The sequence below is a fragment of the Harpia harpyja genome, chromosome 13 (assembly GCF_026419915.1).
Source record: "Harpia harpyja isolate bHarHar1 chromosome 13, bHarHar1 primary haplotype, whole genome shotgun sequence".
Taxonomy (NCBI): Eukaryota; Metazoa; Chordata; class Aves; order Accipitriformes; family Accipitridae; genus Harpia; species Harpia harpyja.
In genome coordinates this window covers 42561411-42589342 of record NC_068952.1, presented here as the reverse complement: position 1 = coordinate 42589342, position 27932 = coordinate 42561411, and the positions used below count along the sequence as shown (strand labels likewise).

Below are 27932 nucleotides of genomic sequence, written 5' to 3'. Positions count from 1 at the left end.
GAGACAAGAACTTCAATTAGTCAGCAGTTAGTCTCGTACTCTAGGTACTTAGGACTGTGAAGTACTTGTCTCTATTGCCTACAGATTTAGGCACCCAAAAATAAGTGATGCAACTACTTCCTCCGCCTCCCCATGCCATGTTAAGTTTAGGACAAAGTTTCATTGCGAAATCCAGCACTCCAGACTTGTTCCTCTGATGTTGAGTCACAGGAATTCTGTGTGTTGTTTGTGTATGGAAAACATCAGAGGGGAAAATCATTTTGGTTTGGGTCCATTCTTCAGTATATAAAGAACATCGTGCCCCATCTCTCTGCCAAAAAGCAGCATGCGCTGGCACTCTGACACCAGCCGGCCTGGGAAAATCCGTGCATGTTCACTGGGGCCCAGTTTCAAGGTAGGAGAGCAGCCCAAGAGATTCACACCTTCGCGTGCTTGAGTTTTGAAGCTCTAGGGAGCAAGGGTTTTCTAACACATGGATATGATTAGGAACACGTCTGCCTTTGTAGCAGTTTTCCTGGTTTACATTGGTCACTAGGGAGAACCAATTCAACTTGAATAGGTATGAAGACACTTGATATTTTGGTCATCATTCCAAGAGCAATCAACAGCAGTTCCCTAAGTCAAAGTCCAGTCCTGTGCGAACACTAACAACCATGTGTCAGCTCAGAAGAGACTGTAGAACATGTCTACAAATCACTTTGCCACAAGCCAAAACCAGTTCCACGCTCTGCACTAAACCTCAGAGACCACTCTATTATAAAAAAAATAAAATCTAAGGACTATGATAAATACAACATGCCATGGGGAAAGGGTAAAAGATATCAAGGGAATTGCTAGCGTTTTATGTCTCTGAAATAAGATGGCATTTATTAGGCGACAATCACCATGTAACGCTAAGAAACAGTGTTTTCAGTAACAATAAATTTTGACTATCTCAAAACACAGGCAACATAAGCGTCAGCTGGAGAACTGAGAACAGAACCCAGACGACCGTTCCTAAGGCTGACTCTCCACTGCCAGGCATCTGAATGAGATTATACAGCATCACCGCGGGAGCAGCGCTGCTCCTTTCACCTCTTTTACACGACACACGTAGGCACAAGTGCACAAAGCAAGTCAGAATCCTGTTCTACTGCCCCAACCACAAAACATTCCATACCTCTAGATAATAACCTATCCACACAGGTGGAATAGTCTCTGACTCCTTTCACATTCTTAATTGGTATTTAATATGTAGCCAGATTATTCCCTGGAAAGCATCAGTGAGAAAAACACCTATTTTCTTGTAGTTGCACTCTTAGTTTCTTGGAAAACCTACTGCTTGCAGTTATACTTGGGTCTGGAGAACAATGAACAGCACAACACACAATTTCTTCTCTGTAAAATGGCTTTACAGTGTAATAAACCATTTCTTTTTATTCTGGTTTCACCCAAATACTTTCTCATTTCTCATTCTAGTTATTTAGTAGTTTCCACTACAGTGAAAGATGCCAGAAATACATCTCTGCTCTTTTGAACTTTAATTCATCAGCACGGAAAAAATGGTGGGAGAACTTCTGCCACAGCCAGCTTTACAAACAGGTACTCCAGGAAGCTCAAACAGTGTGTAACGAATTAGGAGCAAGTTCTTTAATTCTTGCTCCACCGCCTTCTTCGTGTAAGACTATTCCCTGCATGAACATTGAAGAGCTTCTGAGACTAATTCAGTACTTTGTCCTGTCTATTTCTAACTCACTTTCTAATCTAGATGATGTTAAAAACAGACCTAGAGAACTTTGCAAATCATGTATTTGGGTTCCTGTTTTGCTACATGATTGCCGATCATGTATCATCTAGAAATTCTCACTAAAAGCCCAAATTTGTGCTAAATGAGCCTAGGCAATTTTACTATTATCCTCCTACATTAAGAATGAACATTAAGTCGTGGAAAAAAAACATTTTAAGAATATAAATATTTTCATTTATGGTTTTTAACTTGGTGTCATGTCGTCCGTCCCCCCCCACTGTTGAGCCATGAGTATTTTAGCAAACAGTAAGCAAATCCAGGTTTGATCAAAAGTTCAGCCATAGCTGCAGCTGGGGTTTTTGCTCTCTCCAACGTTAAGGTGGAGAATTTGTGCTGGCAGCTTTATATCTGGGCACAAGAGCTTTGATTTGAACTCACTTTTAGAGAAGTGGAGGAAGTCTAATAGGAAATAGTTTCTTTCCTTCTGGACACTAGAATGCTCCTTTGTAATATAACTATTTTGAGAGTTTCCCCTTTGAAAGCACCCAAGGCACGGAAGCAGCCTCCGTGCTTTGCCGTCAGAAGGGTTGCAGCTTCGTGGAAGGGGATTCAGGATTCTTCCGATCTTCCAGCGAGCAGGGGCAGTCATCTTCCAGCCAATGTTCCACCATCACAGCTGTCTGTGGCTGCCCTCAAAGTTACTCCAAGGCCTCATTCCTCACCTGCCTCATCTCCAGGGGTCTAGAGGGCAATAAATAATAGCACAATGCATCTTTCCTTCCCCTACAGGCTTCGGCCATGTAATAGGAAAGACATTTCTACTTCACATACAAGTCTTCCAGGGACAGACTCTGGGCATAAATAAAACATACAGTACTGTTGAATTAAAGTCCTGAACATGTAAAAGCATTTTGCTTCGCAAATCTAATTACCATTCTTGCCTGTTGGTGTTTTAAGTAGAGTTTTAAAATGTCAGGCAGTTGGGAGGGTTTGTTTGGGTTTTTGGGCTTTGTGGTTTTTCTTTGTTTTTCATGAGATGCTAATTTGCGGTAATTGTGTTGTGCAGTCATAAGAGCCTGGCTCGATGGAAGGGAATTATTGGTGTGTGTATTTTAGTAATAACAATTAAGAGGCCAGAAAAAAAACAAGACAGGAGAAAGAACATACTACTAAAATGCTCACGTACTTAGTAATAAAGCTACAGCTTGTTGCTTTAAGGGAATAAAAAACTGTCTAGTATCTCTCAGACACCTATGTCTACTGGCATGCCATCAAGATACAAACTGTATACATTTCTACAGACAGCATTAATTTGAGGCAATTAAAGGAAACGAAAGAAGAAATGGGCAGTGATTTTTGTTTGAGTACTAGGCACATGGAAGCTGTTAACTCCTTTTGTGATTTGAGGTTCTTAAGAGAAAGACCCATCAGGAGAGAAAAACAAGCACAGTTCTTTGCTGTTGGTGTTCTAGCAATACCTTGATATCTTAATTAGGAACACAGCACGCTCTGGTCTGGTCTAGTCTGGTCTGAACTAAAAGGCAGCTCCAGCCCCATGTTGCTTAAGTCATAAAACAGCAGTTGGGTAAAGGAGCAATCGGGTGCATCGGGAGAAGGGAGTGAGTTTAGCCTGGGCAAAAGACGACATGGCTCACTACCTGTCTGGCCAAAATCATCAGCTGAGGAGGTAGGCTGGCTTGGAAAAGGTTAAAGTAGTGGCTACAGTGATCTTGCATAGGTATGACGTCAATTGTCTGATCATCTGTAGATTTGTGGACTTACGCCACAAATGTCTCTTCCTCTGGAACATCCTGTGCTGGCCACTGTATGACAGGTTCCTAAATTAGATGGAGCACTGATCTATTCTGGCATGGTGGTTTCTATCCCTAAGAGAAAGGGCCCAGTAACCTCAGCAGACAAGTTTCTGGAGCTCCAGCTACTGGCTTTGACTTCAGATCTCCTCCCTGCCCATGCCGGTGCTGCCATCAGAAAGCTGCTCCCGGTAACACGCTGCCAAAAGCACTCGCTGTTGCCACATTTCTTTTAAAGCTGCTGACTTCTGCTGTCAACAGCTTGGACCCCTTCCATTTCAAGGGGATCTCAGACAAGATGCAGCGACAGCAAATAATGGGTAAATATACGCCTAGGGAAAGGCCAATACATCACTAACATGGTACCTCCTTTCCCTAAACAATATTCTCTAACATTTCTAGCAAACAGTTGCTGCCTGGAGATGGCAGGGGGTGACACGAGCTTTGCATTTACAGTTCCAAAGTACCACAGGCTCCATGTAGATGAGAAGCTCCAGATATCAAATGTAACTTATCATTATGCTCTGAGCTGCTTGGCAGATTACTTGGACAAAAGCTGCTGTTCGAGCACTGTAGGGAGGTGGAGGCTTTGCAGAGATGACAGAATTATGTACAAAGTCACGTGGCAAGAGAAATCTAGCATGACCATGCGAGATGCCCTAAGCTTGGACAACCAGCCAACACAAGGGGACAAATAAAGCTCACAGGGACTTCCAGCCCCCCTGGAATAAGAGAACGTTTCTGAATAAAGACAGAATTTCTTCCCCAGGATTTTTCAGAGCGACGCTTCTCTAAAGTAGTCAAGGAATTTGCTGTACTGGGTGCTTTGGATGGAAAAGAAAGCCCGTAGGCCTGTAGTGAATGCTGAGGCACAAGACCAGACCTAAATCTAGCTCAGATCTGGGAAAGATAAAGCAGCACATTGGTTTTATTTCTGTCACAGTGATGTTATACGGATTGCAATCAGGACTGTTGTACAAAGAGCTGGACGGGCCACACTGGAGGCAGCCAGAGCTCTGGCCCTAAGGAGAGTTCTGCCTTGCCAGACAAAAGTTGGAAGGAGAAAGGGAGAAAATCAAGTCAGCAGCATGAAGGCAGGTGTTTCAGTGCATTGGATCTCATTGCTTCTCTCACATGTGGGCAGGCAGCAGATAAAAACCTGAATGAAGTATTTAAACAATACAGTCCAAGATAGGTGTGATTTAGACACACCTTCAATTCCCCCAACCTGTTTTAGGTATTAAAGACTAACATCAAGCTAAAGCAGAGAAGAGTGGCATAAACTCTCACTAGAGGGAAGCAGCAGGAACATCACGGGAAAGAACCCAGCTAGGCGCTGGAGGTAAACAAGAAAGAAGCAGGAGGGATGAAAACTGAAGTAGGCACTCATCTCAGGATAGATTTGTTTCAGCAGTAGGTAAAAATCAATCTTCCTGAAGCTACAAAATAGCACTGTCCTCTGTATGTGGTTAGACTTTACCAGATCACCCAGGTAATAAATCAAACCAGGAAATTCTTCCTGAGTTACATAGAAATGAACATTTAACAGCCTCTCTCTGTAATTAGCCAGCCTTCAGACCCACAGCCGTACACAAAATCTGGTGGCGCAAATCTTCCTCTGTTGTGAATTAAGAAAGTACCCTTAGCTTTAATGAAGATGTCTTGATTTATGCAAAAGCATGGATCTTGTTTACCTAGCATTAGCCTATGCTTAAGTGATTTAGGAACATGGTGGAAAAATTCCCTATGAATCCCAAGATGGAAAATTTTAGACACTTCTAATACTTGGACACCTCACTATTAAAGTGAGTATGAAGTCAACAGGCAGATCTATCATCTTTGATAATTTCAGCCCTTTTTGCCCAACACTTTTTTTAACCCACGGTTTGAATGCTCACTTTGAGTTCTCCAGACGGCTTGGATAATTTTCATCTTTACTTCATTTATCTAATACATATAGATCTTTCCATCAATATGTCACCCCTAGACTTAAACATCATTGTACTTGCAAATGAGGCTGTTCAGGAAAAGTAAATCATCAGTACTGAATACACACTGCTCTCTTCCAAGTCTCAGATCACATGTAGCACTATCCTCCAAGCTCCCTATTCTCAGTGCAAACTGATTGTCTTCAATGTATGAGCAGCTGCAACCCAAGAGCAACTATGCTGGCTTGAATTTTTTTTTTTTTCCTTTTTAAATACGCAGAAGTTTGCAATTTATCTTCAACTCAGCTGTGCTATAAGCTTTGGGCTGTCCAAATCTTAAAAGACAGAGGAATGAGTCTACTTCCAGCTTCAAGTTTAATAGACAACATTCAATATCACTTGCCTTTGGGTGGTCTTTCTTTCTTACCCAAGCAGAACCTAAGCCCTTACTAAACCCTGAGGGATGACTTCTCAAAACAACACTTTTCACTACTTTCTGAAGAGGTGAATAACTAATCATGTCATAGCCTATAGCACCTCGGAGAAGTTATTCCACTCCTGGTCCCAGACACAGGTTGCCTACGTGGTCTGGCGCTGAGCTAAGCAGATTAACAACGGCACTTTTTTAAATGGCATCAGATACTCAAGCAATGGGATGCTGGGCCTTTGTATGACATATTTGAAATGACAGCGCCGGCCAAAAGCTAGGGTTTAAGGCTCTGATTTTAACAAAGCTAGCAAATAAGAAAGGGCCAGAGGCTTAGAAACAGCTGAGCAGCTGGGCATTGCCCAGAGCCCTCCCTTCGGGACCCTCTCACCTTAATAAGTATAATTTACAACACAGAAAGCAGAGGATCTATTTCATCTTGGGTGCATCTTGGGACAGAGCAGATACAACCCTATACCAGAAGGATTACAGTCCAAGCGAATAAGAGAAGGGAGAGAAAAGCATCCTTTCCTCTACTTCACAGATAGGGAAGATACACTTAGAAAAGGACTTGCCAAATACCACCAAAGAAGGTTGCAACAGAAACAACGACCACGTCCAGGACTCTTGTTCCTTCCACAGCCTGAACTCAGAGACCTGCCTTTCTCTACAGATCTTAACGGTTGAAAATCATGTTGGGTGGGACCCATCTTAACTGTAGAAAACCATATTGGGTGGGACACTACAGGGATTTAATCCTCTCTCAATAGAGAATGAAAGCTAAGGTAAACACTGTGGATGATCTTTGCCTAATCTGTTCTTAAAACCTTCCAGCGGTGGATATTCACAACCACTACAGGCAGTCTTTCACCTGGCTTCAGAGGTGCAGAGTTTGAGATTCAAGTGCTCCTCCTTTCCCAGCGTCACAGGTCACGTTTTCTAAACTTGTACCATTCTCACTGCTTCCTCCTGAACTTTCTGATTAGTCCAAAACTTTTAAATGGGACACGTGCAACTCCAGCATATCTTGCAAGAGCTAAGTACCAAGATTGCTTCATAAAACTTAGATGTGACAGTAATCCAGCCCTGTCCCTCTTTACCTGATAACATACCATACGTACTTTGTTCAGTGACCCTTCTGACCTTGGACTGTTAGTGGGCTCTGGGTGCAGGAGTTCTTCGCTGTGATGCATTAATTTTTCTCTGAGGATTTTAGGAAAAAAAACCTACTGTCTGGCACTTCTTTCTGCTTCCCCCCCCCCTCCAGAAAAATGTCCTCTAACAAGGGTATTACTCATAAGCGAGCTGATACTTTGAGTACAGTGGTAATGACTGAAGCTATGAATATAAATTTATTTCCCTTACGCATTTAAGAGCTTGGAACAAGCCACCAGTATGAAGAGGTCCTAGGTATCAGTAGAAACAAAACCCTGGGTGGGGTTCATCTCTCTTCCCTCCCCTGAGTCATTTAGACTCATTTTCCAATTGATCGAGTGAAATAAAGTTGCCTCATCCAAAGACAGGCATCTAAAATAGGTCTGCTGAATCATGGTCTTTAAGGGTCTTTAGTAACTCAAGATTTCCTTTATTCATTTAGACTTCGCTCTCTCCCAGCGTCCTTTGTTACTCGGGGAAGGACGACGGTACAGCCTGACACTCCGGTCTGTGCAGGAGCTCAGTGTTAGCTCAAGACCTCTCAGCAGCCTTCAAAAACAAGTGTTACATCTACAGAGCAAGCAGCACAGGTGCCAAGCAAACTGCAGAGAAATGGAAGCTGAGCATCTACAAATCACCTCTCGTGTTTGCAAGGTTCTCAAAATTAGTTTGAATTTTTTTTCCCCCTCCCCTTGTAAAGCCGTTGGAACAGCGATTAAGGCTACTGACAAGCCGAGCTCTGCATTCGGTGCTCTCCTGGGGTAATCTGAGCATCACTTTTAAATTTGCCTCTGTTCAGGCAACACAGGAGTCCAACAAACAAACTTTCCCTCAGAGTTACCGCCCAGGAGGAAGAGGTGGAGAGTCTGTCATGCCAGAACAGGCACATGGTTCATCTGCTTCCCTGTGGCTATAGGAATTGCTTTCCTTCGGCCGTAAAAATCCCAGTTGGTTTTCTGCTTCCCTCCTTTCACTTCAGGACACCATTTTTATATTTTTCTGTTCATCATCAGTGACTTGGGGCACTTTAAAAAAAAGAAATGCAGTTAAAAGAGCCATGTGAAAAATCAATCTCGCCTCAACAGCACATTCTGCTCAAGGCATTTCATACTTAAACCCCCATCTCCAGGTTAGCTGTGCTGCCCACCCCAGTACTTTGTCCCAGCATGCAGATTGCACGGGCAGGGTGGCTGTCTCTCCTTGTTATTTTCTTCATGCTCGGTTTGTCTGGCAGGCAATTCTCTCGGTATAGCACAAGAATTACTTGTTAGCCTAGAAACAGGAGGTTGTTAGCTGCCTTCCACTTTCTGATGATTTCTGCAGGAACTGGTAGATTTGTATGGGGGGAGGGGAGTTTAAAACGCCACTTGTCATCAGATTAAGTGCTCTTTCTTTCTGAGCAATACGGGAATGGCAGGGGATTACGGTAATGGCAAGGATACTGCCTGCTACATCAGCAGAGCAGTAAAGTTACTGCTGCTCCTTGACAGTGTGGAGCTGAGCACTGCAACTGGGGAGGGATCCCTTGAGGGATGCTGGAGTCGAGCCCCTCACGAGCATTGGGATACAGGGAATCAGTGCAACTGGGAGCTGCCAAAATACTAGTGGGGGAATAAAGGGAGGAAGGCAATGGATTTCCAGGCACAGAGTCCCATCTCTGCATGAAGAGAGGAGCCTGCTGTGTTGTGCTGTGAATCTCCTTTCCAGATGCTCAGAGGAGCTGTGCTGCCTTCTAGAGACTAAAGAGGTGAGTGTGGATTGGGGCAGGCACAAGGGTTTAGGGTATGCTCTTCCCCAAACGATCTCTCTCCACAAGTTGAGTATTATCTGGTCGGTTTTGAGCATGAATATCTGTCAGTCCTTTCTGCTGCATCTCCCTGACTTACTGGGAAGTTTTGCTGCATGTGCTTAAAAATCAAGTTGGATAAATTCTTAATTTTCTAGTCCACCATCAACCTTATAATGACCACAGTTATAATGGTTAGAGATGCTCGATGCTACAGTCACTTTTCATTGATGTGCTTAGTAAAATCTGTCCTTTTCTTGGAATTACTCTTCAACTTGTTCCCTCTCACAGGAAAGAAAATATAAGATGCAATTCCTTTTCACTGCACAGAAGGCCAATTCCCACAGTGCAATACCTTTTCATCTCCCCTCCCCCATCCTCCCTGCTTGTGAACTGGGAATTTTGGGGGTTCAGAGTTTTAAATGCCTTTGCTGTAGGAAATTGCAGTTTTGAGATTCAGCTATGTGACAGTTGGCGCTGCTTAGTGTTTGTGTAAAGTGCAATCTGAGGGACTCATCTGAAAGACCTAATATTAGGACACTTAGAGTCTTACCTCGTCTCAGATTTAACAGGAATAGTCTTAGTGGTGGTTTTTCACAGGTCTGATCAATATTTTGGATGGGAACACTATATCCACATCTAGGTGCTGTGAAAGGCTTTTCAGCCCACACTTGTAGCTTCCCCCTTCGTGCCCCCGGTGTCTCAGTTCCCAGGCTTATCCTCACTTTTCCATCTGATGTACCTTTTCTCCATATTTAGTCAGCTAAGCCTGAGCTTGGCTTCCAGATACTCTGAAATGTTGTGTCACTCAGTAGGAAACTTGTTCCTTGCAACATCTTCTGCTTGGCAGGAATTGCTTTTCCCTATAGATTTCTGAAATGGGCAGTTTAGCTGGACTAACAAGCAGTTCAGTGGGTGAAGGAGTCACTTAATAAAGACATCTTAGACTAAAGTCTGGACTTATAAATCTGCCTCACAGTTTGTAGTCCTGAATTGTGTCCTGCAGGTTTCCATCTCACCTAGCACTGGTCTCTGCAGGTGAACTGATGATTAAGATTGATTGCTGTCCCTAAAGGACAATGGACTGCTGCTGAGAACATGGTCAGAAAATTCAAGCAACAAAATCTGCGTTGGTCTCTTTGTTGTTGTTAAACAATACTGGGCTGAAAAAGGTTGGTTCCACTGGCTGGAGCCAGCCTGAGGAAGGCTCCCTAAAATAGCCTCCCGCTCTATTCTTATATGGGAACCATAGCAGTAAGTGAACATTGCTCCTGGGAATCATGTTGTTTGTGCCTTTGTCTCTTTCAGGGGGGTGATGATCTGCAAAGAGTACAACAGCGTGCATCATTGCCATGGCAAACTTCACTCTCCCCTTCAGCGCAAGCCAGAAGCTGATGTAAATGAACTTTAATTCGCAGTCCAGGAGCTCAAGTGACAACTGCTCCACAGCATGGAGAAGCTTTGATTGACACTTCAGACCCTGAAGATGGGTAGTGGCAGGTAACTCCTATGACATTGTTGAGCAGACACAGCGGGAGCCTCCACCTTGCCAGGTTTCTAAGCCAGTTGTAAGGCAGAAAGAATCAGGACTAACACAAAGTAATTAAAAGCATCAGTGATTTCCTCTTGGGAGAAATTTAAAATTGAGACCCTTTGGAATATTTGTTACTTAAATATTGAATCTTCCCAAAAAGGCAGAAATGATTTTAACCTGCAGTTCCAACCTTTCTCATCATTTAATCCTGGAAAGTAAGATAAGTAGTCTCTGTTTTGCGTAGCCTCACTTTTGTACCCCAAGAAAAATGCAAAAGGAGTTAAATTTGACTTGGAAATGCTGGCTATGAACAGTGCAATAATGGTAAAAACTTAGGGAGAAAGGTAGATTTTCTAATATGTTTCTGGATCCTTCTCATTGTTCCTGGTGCTGCACGTCTAAGATGTTCTTAAAAACCCTTTTCCTCAGCAAAGCCAGGCACATGTTGCCTGTAGGACCTTCTAAGAACTGATCTCATCACTCTTTCTACCTGAAAAAGGGAGTGAAGCACAAGAGCCTCACGTGAACATTATCAGCCACTCACCATGGCTTTCCTCCCTGGAAACTCCTCCGACTGCTCCAACTGCACCAACTCTGTGGGGCCTGTGAACATTTCAAAGGCCATTTTACTAGGTGTTATTCTAGGGGGGCTGATAGTTTTTGGGGTTTTGGGTAATATTCTGGTTATCCTCTCTGTAGCCTGCCACAGACATCTTCAGAGTGTTACCCACTATTATATAATTAACCTGGCTGTAGCTGACCTCCTCTTGACTTCCACTGTCCTGCCCTTCTCAGCTACTATGGAGATTTTGGGCTACTGGGCCTTTGGGAGAATCTTCTGCAACATCTGGGCAGCCGTCGATGTCCTCTGCTGCACTGCTTCCATTATGAGCCTCTGTATCATCTCGATAGACAGATACATCGGGGTGAGCTACCCGCTGAGGTACCCAAGTATAGTGACAGAGAAGAGAGGCCTCCTGGCGTTACTGTGCGTTTGGGCATTGTCGCTGGTCATATCGATTGGACCTCTTTTTGGCTGGAAGGAACCAGCACCAGAAGATGAGACCATCTGTCAAATCACCGAGGAGCCCGGCTACGTCTTGTTCTCTGCTCTAGGCTCCTTCTACCTCCCCCTGACTATTATCTTGGTGATGTATTGCCGGGTGTACGTAGTGGCCAAAAGGGAAAACAAAGGTCTGACTTCTGGTCTGAAGACAGAGAGGTCTCGCTCCGAAGAAGTGACCCTACGGATCCACCGTAAAAACGCTCCTGAAGCAAGCGGATCAGCATCCAACCCCAAGAGCAAGCATCATTTCTCAGTGCGTCTCCTCAAGTTCTCCAGGGAAAAGAAAGCTGCCAAGACCCTGGGAATAGTTGTGGGATGCTTCGTTCTCTGCTGGCTTCCTTTTTTTGTAGTAATGCCTCTTGGTAAGTAAAGCAAAACCCCCTACGTTTTACAGCACCTTCCCTGGAGGGAGGGCCATGTTTGCGCCTGTGTACAATAATGCTGATCAAAAAAGCTCTGAGGGAATAATTTTCTATTGCAAAGCTGTCAAAATCAAAACATTCACCATCATAAAGCAGTGAATGTAAAAAATGAAAGTCTCAAGTGAAACAAAACGTCTCTGGTGATGAGAAGCATAAAATTCTGAAAGTAATGGAAAGGATTTAGTACTCCTTTTTCCATACAGAAAATACTTTCAGTCTTTCAGAACTAGGACTGTTACTGCTGACCAACTCTGCTACAGGAACAATATCTTTAAATGTGTGTGTTTATACCTAAGTTTACAGCCAGTTCTTCAGGTGATATAAATAGGTAAAAGGTCAAGATATAAATGCATTCAGGGTCAAAGTAGCTGTTCACAGACTTGGGGCCAGATCTCCTGCAGTGCTCAGCACCTAATACTTCCTACTTTAAGGAAAAAAAAAAAAATCAGCTTCCTATCAGGAAATTCACACTATGAGATACCATACTCCAAATTAAATGAATGTATTTTTTAATTTATCATATGACCAGTCAGAAGACAGCAGTGAGGATCCTACAAACTAATTTTATACTTCTCTGGCTTGCATCTATTGTGGAAACCCACTGAGCCCACTGGCCAAACACTGGTTTCAACCATCATGCTGAATATGAATATTTATTCACCAGTTGTAATTCTAAAGGGGAGGAAAGTCAGGGATTTGTTCTGCTTTGCTATCACTGAAATATAAAGTAGTAATTAGAATTTTAATTAAACCTTGCTCAGTCACCTTTGATGCGATTTCAGGATTTAGAAGCAAAATACTAATTTCATACCTGTATCTGAGTGTGATGTATGTTGCTCCGCAGCAGCTGTACTAAATATTAGGTTTTGAAACATGGAACCTTAAATCTGTGATTTGCTCAGTTTCAGTAGCTTTTCTTAAATATTGAATCTTCCCAAAAAGGCAGAAATGAAATGGAAAGGGTTTATGCTGTACAGGAAAAATAAACTAAGATTGTGTTCAAGTTTTAGCTATTAACAGAACAATGTGTACAATTAAGAAAAAGAAAAGCCAGCCTTACCTAAACATAAAGAGAAAGATTTGGGGATTTTCTTTTAATGTTTTTTTTGTTTTTTTTTTTTTTAAACCTTATGAAAAGCTGTTCTTTTTCAATTAAACTCTACTGCATTTGCCAAGATTACCAGGCTGCTTCACAAAAACCTGTCGCTAATGTTGCCATGTGAAGAACCCCAAAATACAGAACCTTTTCTGTTGGTCAATACTGGGAAGTGCTAGAGTAAGAGATGTAGATGTTTCATAATGAGGAGCCCTGAAAGGCCTCTGGCTCGTGCTGTCCAGGATGTCAGCATGTTGGAATGTTGGTTGCAAGATGTCTGAAACGTACCCAAAAAGGGTTTGCGAGAACATATTAAACACTTCTTTTTATCTGCAAATGTGGCTGCCCACACAGAGCTGTTGTTAATTAATTTGCTTTGGATTTAAGAAATTTTCTGGACCCAAGAGGGGCTTTGCATCTTTCTTTGATCCCTTATAAGGAAACTTTCTTGAGGTTAGTTTCCTTATCTTCACGGGGTTACTACGCTATTTTTAAAGCATATAGTAAGTCTTTCAAAACCTGTTTGCTACTTTTGTTTAAAGACAAAAAACTATTAAACAGACAGGTTGCACAAAAAACACATCTTCAAAAAAAACCCAAGGGAACACATCTTGAGGCAGGCTGTCCCACCCAGAGATGATTGCATATGGCACTCTACATCTATTCTATGCAGAACACTTTCCAAAAGACAGTAACCACTTTCAGACCTACTCTGCAGACAGGTGAAGGTAGGCATAGGGAGGCAAAGTGATCCAGCCAGGATCACGCAGCAGATTAAAGGCAGAAGTCAGACTTTTCAGATGTGCAGAATACTCCGTCGCCGAAACCGTTGGCAACTGTGCAGTTCACAACACAGCCAGCGGGGCAGCAAGAACTTTATTGTGCAAAAGACCAGCTCTGCAGCTTTGTGGCCGTGGGACAGACCTATAACGGCTCCCATCAGCCAGGCTGCCCTCAGTGAAGGTTGCCCATGAGAGAGACATTCTTAAACTCTTCACAAACCACTTCAGACAACTGGCAGGTGCTCACCACCCTATGCAGCAGAAGTTCCCAAAACATAAGTTTGTTTTACTGTGATCTACAGCATCTTCAAGATCCCACATCTATTAACATCAACTCTACCAACCAAGAACCACTTTAAAACAAGAAACACCAGGCTTGTTAAAACATACGATAAATGGGGGTAGAAACTTTTGGGGTGTAGGTATGGGAAGAGCAATAGGATATCAGGAGGCAAATAAAGGCATGACAACCATATCAGTAGATGCTGCTGAAAATAACTGGACAAACAGTTTGAGTATCCCTGCCATAAGACAATATCTTAATTGAAATTGGTGTATAAAGTTGCCATTTACAATCTGTTTAAGTAATGTCTTTCTTACCTTCTTAGATGGATGGAGTTTCATTCCAGGCAAAGGGTCTGTGCAAAGGCTTTCAGTCTAATAGTCCAATACACCTTCTTCTCACTTGGCTTTGATGTTTGTGGAGTAAGCCAGGGAATGATAATCCTGTCGCCTGAAAATACCTGAGGTTAAGATTTGTCTTTTTCTCTGCATGCTGGAGTGCAAACCCACCCTTCACAAAACTTATGTAAAATAAGAGTGTCAAAATAGCCAATTTCCCCTGGAAGAGGTCAGGTTTTCATTTCTGCTCACGCTTCCTCTCCCTCTTTAGAGGTGATCGGTGGATCTGCTCCTAGTCTCAAAGGTTTCTCGTAAAAATTTCTTTAAACTCAACATGTCTTCACAAGTTATGTAACAAAACCTTCCAAGTCAAAGCTCAAGTGTGTCCCAACTGGATCTACAGCCTTTTTATTCACCTAATTAAATCTCAGTTCCTTTCTAGACAAGTAGCTTTCCTAGTGCAATGAGAGGTCCTTTTCTAGGATAGTTTAGGGAAGGTTTAGACTGACCAAAATGCAGAATAAGAGGTAGCAATCAGCACCTAAGAGCCAGCAAGAACTGTGAGGTCTTTCGTCTACGTCCATTAGCCTCTATACAAGACACCTGTTCTTAGTGAGCTCAAATTCTGTCTCTGCTTCACAGTAGTGGAAGTCTGACGGTGTAAAGTGCTTTTTATTCTGCAAACCTTCCCTTGAATTGTTATTACCCAAAAAAAACCCTGTAAACCCATTGCTGAATTAACTTTATCGGGGGAATTCTGCACAGACTCTTCCTGTAAATGTCATTGCCTAAGAGCAATCATGTCCAACACTTTAGCCCCAACATTAGGTTGTAAAGAAAGAATTATGTCCATGTACATCTACAGCTGTCTGCAATTGCTTCCCAAGCAGAAGATTTTTCAGATATGTCCACCAAACTCTCCTAATTCTACACTAGGCATCCACCTTTCTATAAGGACAAGTCTACGAGGGATATATGCAAGAGAAGAAAGCGTTAATCTTCTGAATAGATTACTTGGCTGTTCAGGAGCTCTGAATACTTTCACTGGCTGCCACTTGTGTAGTACAGGCTGGCGTTTGCTCCAAGTGGACTGCAAGAGCATCCTACCTCGTCCATGTAGTCTATTATTCAGCCCTTCAGAGAAGGTAGCTGGAAAGGATGTTTCCCTGTCCAGTTCAGGGCTATTGCTCTCACTTATCATCTTCTACACCTGTTGCATCATTTTCTTAATCTTTTATTTTTCTTCTGCAACACTTAATCACCATATTCCAGACTACTAGCCACTTATAAGTGACTTGAGCTTCTCCATTTAACATCCCCTCATGTTAATTTAAACAGCAAGAATAGCTTTAAATGCTTTTTAGTGCTGGCCTTCACATTTTGGTTACCCCGTGCTTGGCTCCTTTCTCAAAATATAACTGCTCTAAAACACTCCATTCAAATAGGTAGGAGGAGTGCAAGCCAGGTGTCACAAACAGGAGATTACATCCCATGCACTCCTTTACACGAACAAGAATACACAGCTTTACTGAAGGGAATTAAGACCTATGATCTAGCTAGGAGAACTAGCAAGTGATCGAGCTGAATTTTCGTTTTCTACATCAGTCAAAACCTTCTTATCACTAAGTTTCTTTTTTTCAAGTGCACTATAAAGTGAAGCGCTGCTTCTCTTCTCAAAGCTCTTCAGGATCTTCTTTAGCATGTTGCCAAAGTTCTTTAAGATCTTGGGGGGAAAAAAAATGCCCTAAAATAAGCAATATGTTTTTTTCAAATTGGAGCAACCATATTCTCTTAGGCACCAGCAAATAGGGACTACTTGAAGCTGAACAAGAAACCTGAGAAGAGGTTCCTAGAGGAACTTGAACGTCAAGGAGCAGCAAGAAAGAGCAGGGCTGCTCCAGGAGGGAGAACAACCCAGGAACAGAGGGTGACAACCGCGCAGGCAGGAGCCATGCCCTCCCCAAAAGCGTGCCCTCACCATACCTGAGCAGAAGCAGGCAGCGGTGGCATCTATGATGGGTTCAGCTCACGCTCCAGTAATGGCCCAAGAAACACAAAACAAGAAAACAGAGCAAAAAAAAGAACAAGCCTGAGCCTGTCTACATCACTCAAAGAGGGTTAAGGAGAAGAGCCTGACCTTATATGCAGCTCCTAGGCCAGTGGGCAGAGACTTTGTGGGTAGAGGCCACAGATGAGACTTATCTAGGCAATTAGGGCTTGTTGGGCCCCGGCACTCTGCAATAACAGCCTGCCACGCAGCAGGTTTCTTCCCTTTCTGGTTTTTGTTGCAATTGCTAGAAAGAAATATACAGAGCAAGAAGAGTCCAGAAATTCAGTGCACACCTGTAGTCATGTAAGCTCATCCTTCAACATCACCTTTGAAAGTGGTGCCAACTGACAGAGCAGACCTTTTCCTGTAGCTGGAAGACACTTAATGGGTTGCTCTGGGAATTTTTCAGAAGGTTTATTTTCAACAACATAGGTGACAGTGTTTGGAGGTTGTTTTGAGGTGAAACATGCACAGAACTGATGGAAAAAAAGAAAAAGCGCTCGGATATTACAAAAATGGTCCTAAGCTGGGATTGATGGTTCATCTTAAACTGGCAGAAGCAAATAAACTCGCAGAGCTTTGCTTGTTGTCCACTTTCTGTGACGAGCTAGCTTAAATCTATCTGGTTGTAGATTTTGTGTTCAGAAGCAGAAAGAAGGAAAAAGGGAAAGTCTGAGCCAGGATGTCACAGGGGAAAAAACAATCCAGACTACTAAACTGGGCAAGGAGAGGAAGGCTTTTAGCATTTGTCAATCATTCTCATGATGAAGAGAGCAGAAAAGAGGATACGCTGGAGGGTATTTATATTTGTAGTAGAGTACTAAATTAGTCTTGTGAGCTGACACAAACACTGTCAAGGGAATCCTCTAATCCTGTCTACGTGCCTGTCTGCAGCTGGTTTCTAATTACTATTTTGTGTTTGGGGTTTTTTTAAATGGAGTCAAAGAGAATGACTCTCTACTTTCATTAGAGGTAAACCAGAAAAATAAAATGCATTTTTCTACCTCTACCATTGATGCAATTTCTCAGGAGGTCACAAGGTGAGGAGTAGGAACGTGCACCGATGCCTGGACGTTGGTGGATTTATCCCTGTATTTTCCTGGGAGGTTTGCATTTGTTGTCTATATCTTCACTTATTATATGTTTTAATGAGGTGGTTGATTTAACTATCGCACCTTGCTTGGGCTCCAGAGGCCTGAGTTCATACCCACTCTACTCAGCTGGAAATGGGAAACTTATTTTTGGAAGTCAAAGATGGCCAGACATGACAGAAAAGATGCAGTTGTTTGTATGTTATCAGATCCAGAAATTCATCTACCTTAATCACGCTGCTAAGGCATGATTGACCTGTCCTCCTCTATGTTGTAATGCTGGGACGACACGAAGCTTCCATTTTGTCCATTAGGGTACAGTATTTCCCAAAGGCTGTGCTTCAGGGACCCATCTGATCTTTGGTACCAGTGAAAAACATATCAGGTATAGCTTTATGGCCTCTTGCTCTTTTCATGATCATCTGAGTCTTGATTCAATGTGTTCTCCTGGCAGAACATGTTCAGATCAACTCCCACGGTTTCTGCATAAGCCGTCCCGGGTCCTGCCCACTTACTGTCAAAGTAATTGGGCTTTGGACCATGTTCCTTTGTCACTGTGAGCCAGAATATGACCGAGTTGGATCAGGGAAGTAAAGGCAGGGTCTCTGCTTCACCCATGCCTTGTCACAGCAGGAGTTCAAAGACCTGCTACTGCCTTGAAGTTTATACCCTGCAATTCACTCTGTCCCCTACCTGACTCCTTCAGACAGCAGGGTTCTAATGAGCAAAATCTGGGAACACCATTTCAGAGGAACACACAGGCTCCAACTGCTGTGACATTCTGAGAGCAGTTTAAATATGTTTTTTAGGGTCTTTTGGGGTGATAAAAAGGCAGTACTTGTGATTCATCCATCCCTCATAGTTTAAGCAGCAGTACAACGGGATCTGCCGCAGTGTGAGATTCGGCAGTGAGCTGGGATCCCTCAGTAACAGGTTAACTGTGGGTGCTGAACAGAAAGTCACCAATTTCCTGCAGAATTGAGACAATTTTCATTGATGATACTGAAGCAATGGGTAGTATTGTGTTATCCTGTGAAGGCAGCGTTAAAGAGAAGGTGTTTACGTGATGGGAGGGTAAATAAGTTTCCTGATGGGAAAAATAAGGAAGAGAAAGCAAAAGTTTTCCTGGGAAGCAGAACTCTGTAGAATTGCACCAGCCTTCCAGGGAATCACTATACTGTTGGTATTTCCCCATACAGAAGGTAAATAGCTTAACTCCTTTGTATGAATCACCTCTTTTCTTCTTTAGAATTGGATAAATGGTCTCAGAGTAGTAAATATAAGCACAGGATCCTCTGTCCCTCCTACCCCTTTACTTGGAGGGCAGAGAGTAAGGCAAGCAGCCCATGCACTCCCTTGACATCATCATGGCTGGATTGTCCAAATATTCAGAGAAACAAGGATCTGAATCCTTTTTCTTTTCATTGTTCAGCTGATAATAACATAATAAAATAAAATGAATAAAAGCTGTAACAACCTAACCCTCAACATAGTTTTCATATCAGAAAATGCTGAACTTCAGCCGTGGAGGAAATATTCAGAGCTAGATTCCCCACATTAGTATTTCAGTGTGTTCCCTCAGTGGCAGAAAGGGGAAAAAAAACCCCACAGTAAAGCCCCAGCTCATTCTCTGGAGCACAGGTCAGGGAGCAGAAGGGTGTTTACACTCCTTGAGTCATGGAGCACAAGTCCGTGTGTGTGTGTGAAGCCATTGAATGGGGAGAAAATAAGCCACGAAGATAAACAGCCAAGATATTTCCTTGGCAAGGTTGGGTTTTTTTGCTAATCACAAGGGGCGTTTTTCATAAACACAGGCTGGGAAGGCTTTGTTGGTCTAGGTTGATAACTCGGCTACACTGAAGCCAATGGCAAAGATCCCACTGCCATCCCTGTGGCCAACATTTCTCCACCGTTACCGAGTCCCGAAACGTTGTGTCCCACTGACTCATAACACAGCAAAGCAGCGGAAGGAATTAGCGATATTAATAGCCATTTAAACTGAAAACAAGGGAGAAAAAGCGGAGTCAGTTGTGCTATGTTTTGTGATTCACATCTACGGCAATCCTGCATGCACTACCTGTCAGAGGAGGTTTGTCCTTGTCTTCAAAATGTTCCCGCTTTGTGTAGTCACCACTTTCAAGTCCCTGGAGTAAATGAACCAAGAGTGTAATTTTTCACTCTCAAATGTCATGGTGCAATTTAGGATCTTAGTGATTGAAAGGAGATGAGTGATTCTCCCACCCCACCCAGCAAATGTCAGGATTTGTCTTCAATTTGGATACATAAGGGAGAGAAACTCAGCTTTTGCTGAAGAAGGTAATTCCTGTGTTGCTAACGCCAAGGATTCCAAAATCACGACTGACAACTGCGTAGTGACAAACTCGTGAGACAGGCTGAGATAGACTCATCTTTTCAAACTATTCTCTGAACCACCCGCTTGGTGGGGGTTTTAATTTTTAAAGGAAAGCTAAGATTTTGTTGTAAGTGCATGACTCCGGAGTGAGGGCTTTGGGACGAATATCAAATATCTTAAAAATGTGAGCAACAAGATCCGGAATCATTCCACTGCAGTAACAGCACAGGAGCTGGAATTTCAATGACAATGAAATTGATTTGTAAAACAATGTGATTATTTGAGTGTACATGGCTAACAAAACCTCAGTTTACCTTCCCATGGTTTTTTATCGGCTTTCTAAATCTGCAGCTGCCCACAGCGAATCTGGAAATAGTTGCTTGCTGAGATGTTTGCTCTTTGCCAGAAATATCATCCATCGTAAGTGGGTACAATATGAAACAGAGCATAAATTAGGCCTGAAAAAATCCAAATAATAAGAGCGCTGTTCCCAGACTGACCCATTCCTATTGCCTGTCCTTTCCACTCTCACCTGTGTCCAAACACCCACACCCTCCTGGTGCCCCAGAGATCTGAACTCAGGCCCTTGTGAAGAGAAACAAACTCTCGCTCCTCCTTCTACATGTGTTTATTATGGGTCAGGGATACCTAGGCACAAAGTTACTCTCATTTTCCCCCTGAATGAGCCACAATATTCCAGGCCGTGGGACAGGCACAGCTGTAAATGTGCAAGACTTGTCAGATGAAGGCTTTTACCCTTCCTCACGTCTATGAACCGCAGTTCTGCATTTGTTGCGTTAATTTGATCGCGCAAAACCCAGAAGCGTTTTCTACTGTTCGAGGGTTCTTTGATCCCATTTTTTGTTCCCACAGAAAATACTTTCCATAAGGGAGCAGCAGGGTGAGACGTGCTGGGAGAGCATATATGTCCCGAGTACAGCTGTTGCATGTCTGCAGCAATACATATACATATATATATAAATACACTTTCCAGAAGGTGGTTTGACCCAAGATGCAGTATCGAATGCCAGTCTTATGGAATAAAGTTCATTGCTAACATTGAGCTTGGGAACACAAGATGTAACACATTTATCAATGTTTGTAGAGCAGATTGCCTCAAGAGAGATCTAAGGTGCCCCTGGTACAGAGTTAATCTGTGTGGGGACATCAGTGCTCCTCTGCGCTTCATCCTCCGGGTCTTTAGGGCAATTGCTCTGGAATAGCTGCTGACCTCTAACTTGACCCCTTAGGGCAGATCCCAGGACCTGAGTTTTAAGCTTTGCCTCCCTGTGAACCAGACCACTATCCCTGTTTCCAGTTTGCTGTGAGTACAGAGGCGTATTTCCTATACGTCAGAGGCAAGAGATGCTAGGATTTTTGTTTGACTTCTGTGCAAGGTTTAAAAAGGGTACTTCTCCTAATTCCCTAGGACGCTTTAAGGCCTGAGAACAAAACACTAACAAATACAGTTTGGTTTGCTGCTCACAAGGTGCACAGGCACTGCTGTCGTCTCCCGAGTAGAGTCTGCAGCTGCTGCCTTCTAGGTACCGCCGGCAGCTACTCATCGCGAGCTCCGAATACACGGGCATGACTGCTTTGCAGGTTAAGGCTGGTCTCTCATCGCATACGGGTACAGCCCTGATCTCACCCATGCACCGGTGTCACCATACAGCCCCGCCTGCCTTTTCCTGTGCTGGGACTCAATCACCAGATTTGTACCATACAACATAAAAAGGGGAAAACAGTGGCCAACCTAAACAGAGCTGCAAGATTTAGTAGCGGAGATGGATTTTAACACCACTGTGGGTCTACAGGTCACAAAAATGTATGAGATCTTATCCCCATGGTGCTGACAGAGACAATACAGGGTAAACAAATAACACAAGCTTCTGTAGTCTGGCAGCTTCTAAATCCCTCTTTGCTGCCCATCAGTGAAATGATGCGCGACATCAGTACTGGTTTTTAAACAACCTATAATCAAGCAGCTCTCTAACTTCTGACAAATGACAAAGTCAAATTACATCTTTGTGACTGAATTGGCACTTACTCACCAGGAGGTACATGGAAAACTTATCTCTCAGATCTGAAGAAACTTTGAGTTGACAAACAGGGAAATAAATGATGAGGGAAAGGAATGCAGTCCTGACATTTCAGGGGTGAGTGATGAAATACTTAATGGCGAAGGATCTCAGGAGGCTAATAGTACATCTTATTTTATTTAATTTTCTTATAACAAGCAATTGAATTGTGCTACTGACACTTGAGAGTCCTCAACCTTTTGAAAACAAAGCAGGAATTCAAACGTCGTTTAGTCGATCTACAATTCAAAGGCATTAAAAGATCAGCTAAGTTTTCTTCGCTGTTCCTCCAGCACAGACTGCTGTTCATATAAGATGAAGCCTCTAAAATGTAATCAGTTTTGCAACTATTTATCATTTTATTCCTGACAGGGTCCTGGGGAAGAATTTAAGGCCTGTGAATAGGATAGAGAATTAGTTTTAAGAAAGAAAACTTTTCACTTCTCAACTGCTGCTCACTGTCCAGCTCTATTAGAGGATACCTGGATGGCAGCACTTTATTAATCTATGATTACACCTAGCCTAGAGTGAGGGAATTGGAAAAGCTTGCTCTGGCGAATTAGGTGCTATAATAATTCTTTTTTCTCAGTCCTGGCTGCTAGTAGGCAAGTGCCCAAACCCGAGTGGACACTAATTGGCAGCTGCCGAGTGGTTGAGGATTGACTGGACATGGACTCTGAACTGCTCGCCCCGCTTCCACCCGGTTTCTGTCCTGCCTCGCTGCTACATAGGAAACAGTCCGTCTTATAATGTATACCTTAGAGAAGAGAGAATTCACCACTCCGCTTCGTTGTTTAATCTCATGGTTAATTAAGGTCCTTGTTTAAAAAAACCCACAAAACCTATGTTTTATTTCTACTTTGAACTCATCTGACTTGAGCTGCCAGCCGCTGCCCGTTTCAATGCTGCAGCACACTGAACAAAACACTTATCCCCGGGCTTAGCAGCACTGTTTGAAAATGACTCCCGCTTGCTACCAGATACATCAACCACTGATATTAATCGTGACAGCAACACCACTGAATATTAAAGGCCTGGAAGAAAAGAATACATTCTTAGTATTCTGTGGGGAGGAACACGATTCCTCACGGGCTTGGACAATATGCTATTTTTCCCCTTTTGCCAGATACTCAGGTAGCCAACAGAAAAGATTAGGGCAAGTTTCTGAACTACAGAGCTAACCAGGTGTCTGCAATAGAAGGGCATTGCTTTCTGCGGCCCTTTGTATCGGACATCACACTTCTATAGAGGCACTAAGCAAATGCTGACATGTCAATAGTTCCTCACAGCAGTCCTGCAACACGCAGAAGGATTTTGCTCATTAGACACAGAAGATGCAGGAGGTGAAATATTTTTTTGCACCCTACACAATAATTCAGTGCCTCAAGGTTTAGACATGCTGATCTTGATTTATATTGCTCTGGAAGTTGAATAAGCTGTCAGCATAAGTAAGAAGAGGGTCCAAATTATTTCTACTTTGATTTTACATCTAGCTCTGTTACATATTGGGTGCATTGCCTATCAGTTCCAGCCTCAGCCCTTTCAAGATGCTGCTGACAATATTTCTTCCTATTGACATTTGTACTGTTTCATTCACAGGACAACACACAGTTATAGAAGCCTGGAGACAGAGCTTTAGCTGGTCTAAACTTATGAAACAAAGCTACTGTCCTAAAGCCCGAGTTGTATCCACCACTGGAAAGAAAGTGTTAAAGACAGCGTGTGATGGGGTCTACAGACAGCAGCGTTTGTATGCTGTTAAAGAGACTTCATTTTGTTTTCCCTGGGTGTTGTTCCAAGGCGATAAGTCTCTACGCTGATGAACCAAAAAAGGTTACCTTAATAAATTAGCATGCAGATCCCCACCCCAAAAAAAAGAGCAAGAGACAGACTCTGACACTGGCTATTTTCTATTTTTAACAGACTTTGGCAAGGCACTAGCATTCCATTTAGAGTGAGCCAGAAGTTGCAGCAAACAGGAATTGTTATTGTTTACCCACTTTTACACTCAGCCTCACACAGCTGATTCCCTAAACCGAGATTCGTTTTACCTTTTGTCTTAACACCAAATGGGAAAGCGGTAGATATGGTGCAATTAAATGAGGAGATAAAAGAAAAAATTGAGCACGATTTGGGCATTTAGAAGCCTTTCATTATTTTTCATCTGCCAATGACTTCAGCCAGAAAGTTCTTGCAGAATGTTATTTAGTTGTTTTTCACCAAAGGAAAGCAGCATTAATTTGCTGAGAAAAATTCTAGGTCGCGGATATGCCTGCTCACTCATGCTTAACTGCAAAACAGCATTTGCTTTCTTTAGCACAACGTTTTTGGTCTTAAAAACTGGTTGAGAGTGAAACTGCTCTACCTAGCTAGCTTGGAGCAGCGCCGAAGCAAGCACGGAGGCAGCAAGAGTCATGCTCGATGCCCAGGTTGTAACTGGGGTTGGAATGGGAGGTTCAGCGGCTCCAACCCAAAGAGCAAGCTCCTGTGGCGTGTTCTGCGCTGCCTTTGGGTATCCTGACTCAGTCTCACCTCTCTGCTGCTCCACCATACGCCAGCCGGCCCGGATCTCAGGGCACCTCTCCCAAACCAGAGAGAACTGGAAGGCTCCTCACCCTGCCACATCTCCTATTTCTCCCCCAGCAGCGGCGTGTCCTCTGCGCCCGTCGGCTCCGCTCAGAGGGCAGGAGCTGGTGCCACGGCGAGAAGACGTCGCTTCGCATTTCGCGGCAGAGCTGGCGTTCAGCAGAACGAGCAAGTCGTTAATCACACCGCGCTGTTTGTGTCTCTGGTTCGGGCAGTATTTTGACACCTTCTCACACCGGCAAAACCGCCCTGAGAATTCCTCTCCGGCTTTTGCCGCTTGAAAGCATTTGCTGTAGCTTTGTTTGACAAAGATGGGAAGAAAAAGATTCAAACCAAAGTTCAGGAACTCTCAGAATTAAATTAGAACACCCTCTGATTGCATTACTAGCTTTTCCTAAGTCAGGGGAGGTCCAACAAACAGATCGATCCCTGTAAAGCTTAGAAGCTGCTTAGAGACGTAGTTGAACTGCAGAGGTTGACAAATGCACCGATGCCTAAATCTTCCACAGTAATTTTTTCAACATGCACAAGCTTACAATGTGTCCGGGGGGAAGCAGGAAGACAAGCGTTTGTCAGTGCTGAAAGTTCTGTTTATTATAAACTTGACTATAAAGTCCAAAAGAAGCCAATTATGTTTTCTGAGAAATTATTTTTCTTCCTGTGCCCAAACTAATTACTGACATTGGTATGATAGAACCACTTTTCCCCCCTTTCTTTTAAAGGAGGCAAGAAACAGCCTTTCGCCTTGACAACATATGGCAAATATTTTTCTCTTTCTCTGGTTCTACATTCATTTTACAAAATTGGTCTTAGAAGTGCTGTTATCACTTATTCCCACCCCCACATCACACAGAGTGCAGTTTTCTGCTTCACTCACGTTCAGACAATATTGTTTTTACTCCTAAGCAAAGAGAAGTACCAAATAGGAGAATTACAGGATCTTGTTACAATGGCCATTTTCCAGTGTCATTCAAGAAAAGCAACAAGTTTCTAAACAATTCTCCATAAGCAGCATTGTTGACTCTTTGATATCTTTAAATATGTCTCTATAGCTTTATAATAACATCTCCCCATGAGTAAATCTCTTAAGCATTTACTGACATCCTATTCAAATCATTTAAAGTTAAAAACTTGCTTGTACAAGCAGTAAGGAGCTCAAGTTGTAGTTAAACAAAAAACCAAAGGTTTGGCATTAGGAAAAATGTTCCCAAGATTTTAAATCAGCAGATAACTCATAATTAAATCCTATGTTATCGTATATCATAATCTATTTTTTAAAAATTATATTAGCAATGCTATTTAATTTTCAATTCACATGGTCACTTCTAGCTGGCTGTTGTTGTGCCAAGACAGTGAGGACTAATGAATGCACAGTTTATGATTCTGTCAGTGATACGCTGAATAAGCTTTGTCAAAAGATTCCAAATTTTCTGAATGTTATCCTGCCTTCTATAGGATAAAAAGTCCCATAGTCCTTTCCTTACTGAGGAGCCATCTAAGTTCTTGCTCTTTGAATCATCTCTGGGAGGTAATCTTGCAAGTATATACGGTGTGTATATATAAATCTATCATGGCTGCCCACAAGACACTCTCCAGTGTTCCTTGAAGTGGGAAGGAACCTTTCCTTTAACTTCTCTGAATTTCAGATGCATTCTATGAGACAGAAAAATGTGGATAGTTAGTTTTTCTAAAGGTTTCAAGGGAAAATGAGTACCCAATACTTTATCATTTTTAAGACTTTTAGCTGGAAGGCAGTCAACTCAGTAATCCTACTTTTCACTTACTCTGACTTCTGAAATGGTGTGATTGTCTTGCCATTTGAAACCCCTTTTGATGACCTCCTAGATATGACTGTTATTTGGCTAGCTAATCTTGAATCAGAAGTCCCAGAGTAAGCAATTTTCCTCTATTACTTGATATCCATCCTCCTGCTTGCCTCTCTGGCTGTAAATGGGAATACAACGCTTGTATAATAAAGCAGATGCCTTGAATTGATTTCTGATAGAACATCCATGTAACTGTATGACACCATATATTCTGAAAGACTTGTTCCTGCAGGAATTGGGCTTCGAGTCATAAATTTTCCAAGACAGAACAGAATCTTATTTATTTTTTCCAGTGTTTCAGTTTCTTTGGTTACCTGTAATTTCTCACTGCCTCTGCCTTAACACTCTGTGCATTTTCTATTTTAGGTTCTTTCTTTCCTGCAATCAAACCCCCGGACACACTTTTTAAAATAACGTTTTGGCTTGGATATTTAAACAGCTGCATCAACCCCATAATCTATCCGTGCTCAAGTCAAGAGTTTAAGAAAGCATTCCAAAACGTCCTGAGAGTCCAGTGCCTCCCAAGGAAGCAAGCAGCAAAGAAGCAATCCCCAAGTTTCAACGTCAACCATCCCACTAGCCAAAGCATGGAGAGCAGCAAAGGTGTGGTCCGTATCCCTGTCGGTTCAGGAGAAACCTTTTATAAGATTTCCAAGTCGGATGGGGTCTGTGAATGGAAGATATTCTCTGCTGTGCAAAGCATGCCTGCAAAAAATGCAGTTTCTAAAGACTGTACTGCTGCCAAAGCGAAAAGTAAAGGTTTCCTCCAGGAATGCTGCTGTGCAGGCACTTCGGGGAACCTTACCCATGAAAACTGTAAAGTGCCAACCATTAAAATACACACCATCTCCCTCAGTGAAAACGGGGAGGACGTCTAAAGGACTGAATGTGCCTAGCAGCATAGGCTGGCAAACTCGTGGCTCTGCTAATGGGATGTTGCTCTTTTTATCGGGAAGTAGAAGTAGGTGCTCCAACAGTTGGAAGGATCCAGGCGAAACAAACAGCATACTGTAAATCCGGGCCAAATCTTTTGAGGAGTGATGTCTTTGAGTGCTGGTAGCCTGAACGAAGCCCCTTAAAGACAGTGAATGGCTTCAGTGGATGGTGAGCACCCTACGGTCTTCCGAGCGACTGGCCTCTGCAAGTCATTTGCCTGACATTTAAAGGCTTTCTTTTTCACTGTATTCCCCTGTTTCAAATTTCCTACTGCTCTGATTTAAGTGCAATGGGGGAGAAAGAGCAAACTACAAAGACCCCGTGCTGATTTCAGCATGGATACTTTCAGACAGCTCCACATTTAGAGCCATGTTGTGACTCTGCCCCCCCCCAAAAAGCTAAACCTCAATTCAACAGCCAGGAGAGCTGAGGTTGGGAGGCTCAGGTCTTGGGACAGTGTTTACAGATCTCTGCTTACTTTTCATTAAGGGACTGTGGACAAGAATGTTTTCCTACCATGTCTTGCCTCTTTTGTTCATGTCCAGGTCCTGGCTTGGTGAGGTCCTGCACGCCTTGTTGAAGAGACCAGGCAGCTCTTTGGATTTGCATCTTCAGCTGGGCAGCCTCATTGGTCCTCATCCCTGGGCTGCACCAGATG

At 43.0% G+C, this 27932-nt stretch overlaps 1 protein-coding gene across 1 annotated transcript; it reads left to right on the top strand.

The window, feature by feature from the left end:
- The first annotated feature begins 10912 nt into the window (after nt 1-10912).
- ADRA1A (adrenoceptor alpha 1A) lies at nt 10913-27500 on the top strand. The gene is made up of 2 exons (XM_052806120.1): nt 10913-11795; nt 26705-27500. The coding sequence occupies exons 1-2, from the start codon at nt 10913-10915 to the stop codon at nt 27214-27216; spliced, it is 1395 nt and encodes a 464-aa protein (XP_052662080.1). The 3' UTR covers nt 27217-27500.
- Nucleotides 27501-27932: the final 432 nt, after the last annotated feature.